The sequence below is a fragment of the Mirounga angustirostris genome, unplaced genomic scaffold, assembly GCF_029215605.1.
Source record: "Mirounga angustirostris isolate CCGP_5_RB_7025 unplaced genomic scaffold, mMirAng1.0.hap1 SCAF_2, whole genome shotgun sequence".
Lineage (NCBI taxonomy): Eukaryota > Metazoa > Chordata > Mammalia > Carnivora > Phocidae > Mirounga > Mirounga angustirostris.
The window spans coordinates 131,304,047-131,316,576 of NW_026991710.1; the positions used below are offsets into that span (position 1 = coordinate 131,304,047).

The 12,530-nt window shown below is 37.6% G+C and overlaps 1 protein-coding gene across 1 annotated transcript in view; it reads left to right on the forward strand.

Moving 5' to 3' along the window:
* The window catches only part of GUCY1B1 (guanylate cyclase 1 soluble subunit beta 1), a 53,109-nt gene that overhangs the window by 13,085 nt on the left and 27,494 nt on the right, over nucleotides 1-12,530 (forward strand). The window contains exons 3-4 of the mRNA XM_064585200.1: nucleotides 4,739-4,839; nucleotides 6,318-6,436. Coding sequence (XP_064441270.1) covers nucleotides 4,739-4,839; nucleotides 6,318-6,436 — 220 coding nt within the window. The remainder of the gene's footprint in view (nucleotides 1-4,738; nucleotides 4,840-6,317; nucleotides 6,437-12,530) is intronic.

Sequence of the window (12,530 nt, forward strand, 5' to 3'; positions counted from 1 at the left end):
TTTTGCATACTACTCCTTTTGCACTGTAAATTTTCCTTTCCCCTGAAGAGGGAAAAAGATGAAGAATGATTTACAGAAGAAAGGAAAATGGGTCCAGAAAGATTAGGTCATAGAGATCAATTTTACCACCTAAAATCTTGCTGGGAAATTAACTTCTCCAAGGAAGCCTCTCATAATCATTATTTTATTTTATTTTATTTTATTTTATTTTATTTTATTTTATTTATTTTTTTAAAGAGTTTATTTATTTATTCATGAGAGACAGAGAGAGAGAAAGAAGCAGAGGGAGAAGCAGGCTCCCAAGGAGCAGGGAGCCCGAAGCGGGACTCGATCCCAGGACCCCGGGATCATGACCTGAGCCGAAGGCAGACGCTCAACCATCTGAGCCACCCAGGCGCCCCTAATCATTATTTTAATACTGTATCCTTCCCTTTCTTCCTACATCCCTACTTTCATCCCTTTATCCTCATCTACTTTGTTTTGTAACATTCATCACCTCAAGATAGGTTATAAAATTTGAGTATATAGTTATTGCTCATTGTTTTTACCAGTAAAAATGTAAGTTCTTTGAGGGCAGGGATCTTTATTTCCTTCATTAATATATTAAAAGTACTTAGAAAAGTGCCTGGGGCATAATAGGTGCTCAAATATTTGTGGCAAAATACCCCTTTCTGGGGTGAGGTGGGGGGAGAGTAATTAAAGAGCCACTCAAAATTCCAAAAGATTTCTAAGATAAATGTAAATAAGGAATCCTAAGTATTTTAAATAATTCATTAGAATTTAGTGTGACATTTTTCAAAGAAGATGATTATTTCCTTCCATATACTACTGTTTCCTTCCATGTACTCCCTCCAGGGAGCACATTGGGCTGATCGTTTCAGGAAGTAAAGCTTAAAAGATGAGGGAGTTTATTTTATTAAAACAAGAGAAAAGAAAGAAGGAATGCATAGACTCATAGTTAGGGGTTTTCTAGGGAAATGGCCATTCTTCTATTTTATGCAGAGGGATTGAGTATTCTGTTTGTACCTCATTCATTTAACTATTGTTATGGGTTGGTGAGTGTTTCTGAGGAACTGAATTTATTATAGAAATTTATGTCATCTGATTTATCCCAGTTGGAAGAGAGAAAAGAGGGCACAGTGAGAGCATAGATTAATTTATACTTTATTATATATTTAATTAAAATGTATCTATATTTTATTAGAATGCCCTAAATTAGAGGGCATTCAAAATTGTAATCTGTTGACCAATGCTATTTTGTAATAAAATGTTAGTGGCAAAGTGAGAAAAATAAGGCTATCCATATCCTTCAACTCAGCAATCCCATTTCTAGGAATTTATTCCATTTTTTTTTTTTTAAGATTTTATTTATTTATTTGAGAGAGAGAATGAGAGAGAGAGAGCACATGAGAGGGGGGAGAGTCAGAGGGAGAAGCAGACTCCCCGCTGAGCAGGGAGCCCGATGCAGGGCTCAATCCTGGGACTCCAGGATCATGACCTGAGCCGAAGGCAGTCGCCCAACCAACTGAGCCACCCAGGTGCCCGGAATTTATTCCGTTTTTACATAGAAATACAGTTAATAGGTACAAAGATACTTATCAAAACATTGTTCATACTTGCAAAAAAAGAAATCTCAGTATCTACTAAAACTTCAATATGTCTATACAATGCAATTTTATGCAAAGTATAGAAATGTATTGAATGAAATGAAGAGATATCCATCAAATACTAAGTCAAAAAAGGAGATTTTTAAGGCAGTATAATTGTGTGTGTCATCCATACAAGTATATTCAAGCATGAACAACTCAAATATAGTGTTAGCAGTGGTTATTGGGATAGGGGAGGATTCTTTAAAAGGTTTCCCTGCCTATATTTTATATTTTTATACAATTAGAAATTAGAATGTATAAGACACATAATAGCATTTATCGAGAGATAAGTCAGTGTTTGTACATTACATCTTCATAATTTGGGGATATTTCACTGACCTTTGGTATTAAAAAGACTTGAGGTTTGGAACATGTGTTCCCTTCATTTATTTTATTTTATTTTATTTTTTTAAGATTATTTATTTATTTATTTATTTGAGACAGAGAGAATGAGAGAGAGAGAGCACATGAGAGGGGGGAGAGTCAGAGGGAGAAGCAGACTCCCCGCTGAGCGGGGAGCCTGATGCGGGACTTGATCCTGGGACTCCAGGGTCATGACCTGAGCCGAAGGCAGTTGCTTAACCAACTGAGCCACCCAGGCACCCTGTGTTCCCTTCATTTAATAGCTATGTAAGTTCAGCAAAAGGAAGACTTCCACTTCTTATATACAGCTCTTTAATTTTTTGAATACGTAGACTTGGGAAGCACTATGGCCATTAATAATACACACACACACATACACTCCTCAACAGCTTAGAACATATTTTTGCACATTGTATCTCTTAAAATGTGGAAGCTGGGTTATAGTACTGCTCTTGTTTTTAAAAAGTGGGGGTTTAATGTTCATGTGCTTTGTGTGAGTTGTCCAAGTTCATTCAGCTGGTAAATTCTGGGCTCTGAAATTCAGATCTCTGTGCCTACCAAAATCAAGTTCTTTTTTTTTTTTTTTTTTTACATGCAATGTTATGCACAACTGCAGGCAAATAAATGGTACACCCTTAAGCACACAGGGTACTTTTAAAGAATATCTCCATGCCCCCTGGACCTAATCCATGGCACCATTTGGAGTTCTTCCCTTGAGCAGACGCTGGTATTCTGGCCCGGGGAGAGAGAGGAAGGGACTGTGGCCTGCCTTGGCAGCATTTCATGAGTAGCTATTCGAGCTACTGTGTTGCAAGTTCACCTGATGATAGTGGCTGGTTTGTCTTGCATTCTCCTGGCAGCCTACAGGGATTTAGATGAATTGGATTGAGAGTCAGATGGATTTCCAAGCTCCACCTATTTGTGATTTTTAACGCTGGAAAAGATATCAGCAAACTTGTCAGTTCTCTTCTACAGCTGGCAATATTTTGAATAATAGATTTCTCCTTTGGACACTTGTTTGAGAAAAATAATCCAAATCTTATCAAGATAAAAATACTTCTATGATCATGACAACCATTAAAAATGGTAAGTATAATTTCCTTTCATGAATACTGTATATATTTTGAGCTACTGTATTTAATAAGCTAAGGATATGTTAGGAGATTTTATCCATCTACTTGGCACCTCAAACCTAATATGTTTAAAACATAACTCTTTTTTTTTTTTTTTTAAAGTAGACTCCATGCTGGGCTTGGAGCCCAAGGTGGGGCTTGAACTCACGACTCTGAGATCAACACCTGAGCTGAAATCAAGAGTTGGATGCTTACCCAACTGAGTCCCCGAGGCGCCCCTAAAACATAACCCTTGATCTAACGCACCCCTGCTCCAGTCCACTTCCAACAGCTTTTTCCAGCTCAGCCGTTGGTGATGATATCCTTCCAGCTGCTCAGGCCAAAACCTCAGTGTCATCTGTGTGTCCTGTCCTCTTCTCACATCCTCTATCCAATCCACCAGCAAATCATGTTGACTCTGCCCTCATAATATATTCAGTTTGGACCACTCCTCCCTCCTTGCACTGCTTCCACTCTGAATCAACTTACCAGCCTTTCTGGCTTGAGTGTTGGCAGTAGCCTCCTCACTGGTCTCCTTGCTCTCTCCTAAACCCTTTTGGTCCAGTCTCAGTGCAACAGCAGGATTGATTCCTTTAACATAGGTCTGTTCCTCTCGCTCTTGGGTCACAAAGGCAAAAACCATCCATCTCTTTCAAGTAAATGCCATAGTCATCCTAATGTCCACCCAGGCCCCTTGCTACCACTCTGACCCATTCCCTTACAGCTACTCTGCCCCCATGCCTGTTCCAGCCACACTGGCCTCTGCTGGTCCCCCCAATGCCCCAGGCTGCTCCTGCCTAGCCCTCTTCCCCACATTGCTCTGGCTCACTCCCAGAGCTTCTTTCAGACTCTACTCAATTGCCAGTATCTCAGCTTCTTGGCTTTTGTACTCAAGCTCCCTACCCCACTATCTGTCATTATTTTTCTTCAAACTACTTACCATTATATGTTACTTATTATATGCCTGGTCTGTCTCCCCTGCTAGAATGCATATGTTGCAAGAGGTCAGGTATTTTTGTTTATCTTGCTAAATGCTCGATACCTAATGCCTGAAACCATGCCTGGCACAGCGAGGGACTCAACCGATATTTGCTGACTATTTGTTGAACCAAAAGTTCTTTCTTTCTTTCTTTTTTTTTTAATATTTTATTTATTTCTTTGACAGAGACAGTGAGAGCAGGAACACAAGCAGGGGGAGTGGGAGAGGGAGAAGCAGGCTGCCCACGGAGCAGGGACCCCGATGTGGGACTCGATCCCAGGACTCTAGGATCATGACCTGAGCTGAATTCAGACGCTTAACGACTGAGCCACCCAGGCGCCCCCAAAAGTTATTTCTTGATTATAGTTAATATCAGGCATTGTATTGGGCATTAGAGTACTATGTAAATATTAGTCTTGCTAAATTATGCTTAAATATATCATGTTGATTTGGGGAGGAGAATGTGAAATAATTTCTTCTTAATCATTAGACTTTTAGGCAAATGGCATTGATTTAAACAAATTTGCCAAAAACATCCCATTTCAGGTGTCAAACCATCGTTTATACAATAGTTTTAGCTATACTAGCTATTTTTTTATTTCAGCATTTGCCTCCTGTCTGTTTTTGTTTTCCAGAAAAGAGGCACAGTTAGATGAAGAAGGACAATTTCTTGTCAGAATAATATATGATGATTCTAAAACTTATGATTTGGTTGCTGCTGCAAGCAAAGTCCTCAGTAAGTTGAATGTGACTTTCCTTCTTTGGCTAAGTTATACATAGAAGCCCAGAGGAATACATGAACCAAGATCCCATTGTATAGTTCCATAGGTTGTACACTGCACAACAGTGGAGGGAAGGCTCAGGCTTTCCTGAGTCCTAGTTTTCCTTCACAAGCTCTTTAGAGAGTGGAGAAGCTCTCTGCACGCCCTCACAGAAAACCATGTGTTGGGGTGGAAAAAAGTTATTGAGACTTCATGTAATAATAACTTCAGTTATGGTGTCAACAACACAGTAATTACTAAAATGTAGTATGCAGAAAATATTGTCCCCAAACCTCTCTTGCAATCTCGTGTTCCATTAACTATTGGTAAAAGAAACAAGAAACAGGTCTACATCAGGGAAAGCTCATGCAAAGTAGGCAAAGTTCAAAAACAGCTTCATGGGGAAAAAAAGTTGTTCTCAAAATTATTCTCTTGTGCTTAATTTACAACTAGGCCACAGTTTGGGTAGAATAGAAAGAAACTTTTTAGCTTTGCCACTGATAACTAGAAGAGCAAATACCTATTACAGAATACAAGAATTACAAAGAAAGAATGGTAATTTGTTAATAATAAAAATATTCAGCCTCGTTAGTAATCAAAACTGAAACAAATATGAAATTTTATTCATATAGATTTGGTAATTTTTAAAATTAAGCATCTAGTGTAGTCAAAAGTAGAGTTAAAGAAGAAATCGCACACATTGTTAATCTGATGGTAAATTAAGACAACATTGTAGAGAATACTTTTGCATCATTAGTCAAAGTCTCTTAAAAATGTACAAACCCTTTAGGAATTTTTCCTAAAGGAATTATTAGATCTATTTGCATTAAGATTTATGTATATTTTCATTTCAGGATAACTTGTATTATCAAAAATTGGAAAAGTCTACCTTTTTGATAAGAGTGGATTGGTTAAATAAATTGTTGTGTCCCTAAGTTAATGAGATGGCAGTTAAAATGGATATTACAGAAAAAAATGTAAAGATTTTAGGAAATATTAATAATTGAACATTAAGAAAAAAGCAGGGTATTGGGGTACATATTATATGTAACCAATTTATTAAATATGCATATTTACATTAAGAAAGCCATTTTTCACCAACATACTGTCATGTGCATTCTTGTTTTTTTTTCTGTGTTTTTCAGAAAAACTAAGTTAATACATTAAATATAGGTTTAAAAAAGTTCAAAATTAATAAAGTAGTTTGTTGTGAAAGCTGAGAAACTGTTTTGCACGTAGGTACACATCTACACTGCTGACCTGTCAATATTTTGTCTTCACAGATTTCGTTGTATTGTTCAGGTCAGAATTTTTTCTTGTGATCAATGTCTACCTGCGCAAAAATTGAGGATATTTTAATTTTTTAATTATGCACCTATTTTCATTCTTCCCATTAACAATATTCTAGCTGTAATATGTTTTATTGTTGTTGTTCTCCCAAACCTATAAATAGATCTCAATGCTGGGGAAATCCTCCAAATGTTCGGGAAGATGTTTTTTGTCTTTTGTCAAGAGTCTGGTTATGATACAATCTTGCGTGTCCTGGGATCTAATGTCAGAGAATTTCTACAGGTAAGTAATTTGAAGTCTCGTAGTTAAAAGTTCTGAGTTAACTGATTCTTTTTTTTTTTTTTTTTAAAGATTTATTTATTTATTTATTCATGAGAGACAGAGAGAGAGAAGCAGAGGGAGAAGCAGGCTTCCCGCTAAGCAGGGAGCCCAATGCGGGACTCGGTCCCAGGACCCTGGGATCATGACCTGAGCCGAAGGCAGACGCTTAACCATCTGAGCCACCCAGGCGCCCCTGAGTTAACTGATTCTTAAACAGAGGCTCTGGAATACTTTTGCTCAGCCAGCTAGATGACGGTGTCTTGCTCCTGAAATGGAATCGCAGTGAATCACATAAAATAATGGTTATTGGGTGGTATTGAATACATTTTAGCATTTTTGTTTCATATATTTTTCTTTAACTTTTGGTTGCTGACCTTGAATATTCAAGCTGTAAATTAATGCTCTCTGAGAATCTCAGCATGGCCTATTGTGATCTGTTTAACTGCCCCCTTTTTCATGGTTTATATGTGCTCGTAGTTGTGGTTTTATGTTTCAGATATATAATGCGGTCTTATTTTTTCTCTTTTAAGGTATTCTTAGTTTGTATAGTGTAATTTTTTTTTTAAGATTTTTATTTATTTATTTCAGAGAGAGAGAATGAGAGAGAGCACATGAGAGGGGGGAGGGGCAGAGGGAGAAGCAGACTCCCCGCTGAGCAGGGAGCCCAAAGCGGGACTCGATCCCGGGACTCCAGGATCATGACCTGAGCCGAAGGCAGTCGCTTAACCGACTGAGCCACCCAGGCGCCCTGTATAGTATAATTAAATAGTATCGATGACATTCTCCGTGGGCTCAAAGTTTGGGAGAAAGCACAATGGCTTTCAGGTCCTCGGCCACCAAAACAAATTTGAGAAGCATTGCTCCCAGTTACATATTAATTAAGCTACTGTAGAAAAGAAAATAGGGGAGCACTCCCAAAGTCAATTTCTGTTGAAGTGAAAAAAATAATGTCCCCAAAGACCTTTGTCTTCTATGCTTGTTTAAATTACCTTAAAAGTTTTTACTATTAAATTACCCATTAGATGAGAGGCTATTTTTGGATTGACTGCCCTATTTTAAGCACAGGCATTTATAAGACCCTCTTCTTGAAATGTGTTAAGGTTGAAAATTATTTGGTTGTTTGTAAAGGATTATTTCTGACCCAGCTGCTGAGAGTGGCCAGATCTTGCTGGAAAATGATGTCAGCGTAATACTAGCTGAGCCGAGGCCCAGTTTGGAGGGAATGTAAACTACTTTCAATCCAGCTGCATTATTGATTTAACAGCCAAAATAAGAACTGTAGTGTTTAATCAAAATGTCTGTTGTTTACATAGTGACATTTTTCTTATAAACTTAAAACAGCACTAAATCAAGATGGAAACTGGTTTGTAATGCCCTGCCGTGGATTTATAAAACTACTGGTGTCAAAAAAAAAAAAAAAAGCTGCCAATTCCAAATGAAGTCGCTGCCAGATTTTTAAATTAAGCGTTGACAGGCTGTATTTAAATGAGTTATTTTAAATGGATTAAAGTTTGATATTGAAAGTTTTTTGGGATTTTGGATTTTTGAATGCATATTCCGTTTTTTAAAACTTTTGTTGACTCCTGTCCCCTTATTGGCAAAGTTGCAATTTGCAGTTTCTCTGTCTTAACTTTAACTTTTGTTCTCATGGCCACATCTCCATAACAAAACAACTATCCAAATGATTTTACAAAAAAAAAAAAAAATTTAAAGATTTATTTATTTATTTGACAGAGAGAGACACAGCGAGAGAGAGGGAACACAAGCAGGGGGAGTGGGAGAGGGAGAAGCAGGCTTCCTGCGGAGCAAGGAGCCCGATGCGGGGCTCGATCCCAGGACCCTGGGATCATGACCTCAGCCGAAGGCAGACGCTTATCGACTGAGCCACCCAGGTGCCCCACAAAAAATTTTTTTAACCTTTACTCCTTGTGACCCTCTACTAAATTTGTAACGGCATAGTAAGAGAGCAAGCAGCCTCTTGGTGGGTTTCCCTGCGTTCTAGTACTGCACCATCCAATAGGATAGCCACTAGCCACATGTAGCTACTAAGTATTTGAAATGTGATGTGCTATGGGTAAAATACAGAACAGATTTCAATGGCAGTACAAAAAGAATACAAAATTGCTGATAAATATTTTATATAAATTCCATGTTGAGATGATAATATTTTGGATATACTGAGTTCTATATAAAAACCATGGGGACGCCTGGGTGGCTCAGTCGGTTAAGCATCTGCCTTCAGCTCAGGTCATGATCCCAGGGTTCTGGGATCGAGTCCCGCATAGGGCTCCCTGCTCCGCGGGGAGCCTGCTTCTCCCTCTGCCTCTGCCTCTCTCTCTCTCTATCTCTCATGAATAAATAAATAAAATCTTTAAAAAAAAAATCATGAACATTAATTTCACCTGTTTCTTTTTTCCTCTTTTAACTTTAACATTACTTATGTGGCTAGTATTTGCACCTTGCTCTAGTGGCTTTTATTGCCTTCTGTTTCCATTGGATGGCATTACTTTAAGTAGCCCTAAGTCCTTTTTCCTCAAAGTCAATATGCAACTTTAGTTAATGTATCTTTAAATTACATAAGATTTTATTTTTCTTTCACTGTGAGTGTGAATAATGAAGAAACTAGAAAGTTAGAATATTGCGAAATTCTCACCAATATTGGATATGTTTTACCTAATTCTTTTTTCCCCTGTTTTTCAAATTGCATATCTTACTGGCAAATTGAATGGATTAAAATACTCTAGGTATTTGTCTTATGATTAGGCTATTTACATAGAAATTAAATGAATATTTTTTTCTGTATAAGTGATTACAAAACAAAGCAACTGATTTTCATACATTGTTTTAAGATCCTTGTTCCCATATAACAATTTACATTTCTCATTATATAAATTAATAAAACATTATTTTTTGTAAACTTTCATCCTTCACTAAAGAGTAAGATAAACTGGGTTTCATTTTAAAGAGAGTTCAAATACTTTTCTTTCTTTTTCACCCCCTGATTTTAATCAGTCATCAAAGCCTTAGAGTCAATTTCCTAAATACTGTATTTTGAAAATTCTACCACTTTTCTTCATTTCCTCTACACTTTTGTGAGAGCTATCATTCTTTAGAGATTGGATGGTTTCCTAGCCTCCCTTCAAGCCTCTTCTGATCTCTTCTCCATTCTATAACTCTGCTGTTTCTTCTGAAGTGCAAATATATCTCATTATATCATTTTCTTGCTTAAATCCTTCAACGATTCCCAATTACTTGCTGGAAAAGGTAGAAAATAATTAAAATGATTGAAACTACTTACATCCTCTATCCATCCTTCCTCTTCCTCTCCCGCAGCCTGGCCAAACAGAACTTCTTTTTTAAAATCTTTGTTTTTATCTTGTTCTCTCTATCCTCTGACCTTTGGCACCTGCTCTTCCCTTTGTCTGGAACACTGTTACTGCTACTTTCACCTAAATAAATCCTGCTTATCCCGCTGGTCAAATTACTTCTTCCAGGAGGACACTAGTCCTCTCTCTAATCTCTGCCCTTTCTAAGTCAGGGTAATTGTCATTTCCCACGTTTTCACAGTACACTTATTTCCCCAGCCCTCATATTTCTCACACTCTATTATTATTTCCTGTTTGTTGGGCTGGAATGTAAACTTCATGAGCCAGAAACCATGTACAATTTCTTAATGATGGTATCTCCACAGATACAATCTGTATCTGGGAATGAATAAGTATCATTTTTGAAGATTGAAGAATGAAGATGTGTTGTTTGTACAAAAAGAGGAAGCAAATACACCAACAGCACAAGATTAATTCTTTTATTAAAGATAACAAAATTTATTTTATTTTTATTTTATTATTCCTTTGATGAGACTATATAACTTCTTTAGAGATGAATTACAGTTTGAAATATATAATAATAGACACACTAGACCAATGTCCACCTCGTGTGGACATGGCAAATTACTATTTATTAATTAATTTACAAGTTACATTATTTATATCTAGAAACTTTAAAATGATCATTCTAATATCTCCATTTGGAGTTCCCAGGCCACAGTAAAATAGCTACTGGAATTGTAACATGGAAAACCATTTGACTATGCCTTAGGCTGGGCAGCTCTGACCACTCATCATGGTTCCAGGGAGGAACTCCCTGGACGTTGTCTTTCCTCAGCGTCTCAGTTGGATACGTTATTAAGAATGGTTCTTGGCGCACCTGGGTGGCTCAGTCGGTTTAAGCATCCGACTCTTGATTTTGGCTCAGGTCATGATCTCACCATAGTGAGATCAAGCCACGTGACAGGCTCTGCACTGGGTGTAGAGTCTGCTTAAGATCCTCTCTTTCGGGGCACCTGGGTGGCTCAGTCATTAAGCGTCTGCCTTCTGCTCAGGTCATGATCCCAGGGTCTTGGGATCGAGCCCCGCATCAGGCTCCTTGCTCCAAAGGGAGGCTGCTTCTCTCTCTCCCACTCCCCCTGCTTGTGTTCTCTCTCTCACTGTGTTTCTCTCTGTCAAATAAATAAATAAATAAATGAAAATCTTTAAAAAAAAAAAAAGATCCTCTCTTTTCCTCTCCCTCTGTCCCTCCCCGCTCCTCTCTCTCTCGCTCTCTAAAAAAAAAAAAAAAGTAGATAAACCTTGGAATTTATTAGCCTTTAATTGATTTAGTAAACGGAAACATGATTTATCAAAAAGATAAAAACAGGAAGACATTTTGATTTCGATTTTTGAATTTCATACATTTTACTTGGATATGTTGTTTTACAGATAAGATCATGTTTCAGCAAGAGTTTTTCTTCTATTCTGCCATTTCCTTAATTGTAAATTAGGAATAAAATGTGCAGTTTCATGCTGCTATTGTAGTAAATTTCTATTTGAAGCTTCTAGTGTATTGATTAAAACAGTGCAGAAAATATGGAGGACTTGAAAACTTCATAAAAAAAAAAAACAACTAGCTCGTAAGGAATGTCCGAAGTGACAGTATTTGCACCTTAATCCACACTCATCTTACTTCCAGTGTCCTATTTGCATTATTGCTGATTGTGTTTTCCAAAAATCACTGCATTAATATCTCCCACATCACATGCTCCCCTGAAATATGATTTTGCCACTCCCATCACGAGGTAGAATTTGCCTTCCCTTGAATCTTAGTTGGCTTTAGTGATTATTTGACTAATAGAACATGGCAGAAGTAACATTTTGATACTTTCTAGGCTGGTTCATAAGAAGTCTTAAAGTTTCCACCTGAGTATCTGGGAATAGTTGTTCTTGGGATGCTCGCTCCAGGAACCCAGCGTCATGAAGTGAGAAGCCCAACCCACATGCAGAGGTCATGTGTAGGCTCTCAGACAGCAGTGCTTGCTTAACTCCTAGCAAAGGCCCAACAAATACTCCTAGCTTTTGGGTGACCTGACCTGACATGATGACACCATCCCCAGCTTCATCTAACGCAACCCAAGAATTTCCTGAGTCCAGAAAATTCACAAAACCACTAGGGATAATAATATCTTACTGTTTTAAGCCAATAAGTTTGGGGTGCTTTGACATGCAGTAATGCATAATTGGAACAGCACTCTGTGTATTGTTTTGCTCTTCATTTTTTATGTCTGTGTTAGTATGTACATGTGCACTTACATATTTACGGATGAGTCAAGAGTTTTGAGCAGGCCATGTTTGATAAGATAAGAATGATATACAGCCTTGGGGAATGAAACCCAAGTCAATCTACAGTGGGGCCACCAATTCATTCTCAATGGTGTTGTATTGCTATTACATTGTATATTGTTTACCTCCTAATACTTTTACAGAGGTAAAATGAAATTTAAATGAGCATGGAAAGTTGCCAGGTTGACTAATGAAAACTAAATGAGCAATGTGCAATCTTAGAGATTAGTCAGGATTTAAATTATGAGCCTGCTTAAATATGCATCAGAATCTCAGTTGAATATCAAGCAAATATTCTGTTATCATTTGCTGGAAACACTGGTTCCTTCCACTAATTTTGGTATGGTGGCAGTTTCACTCATTCGTTCAGTTCATATCCATGAATGTTCCTCTACCGGTAC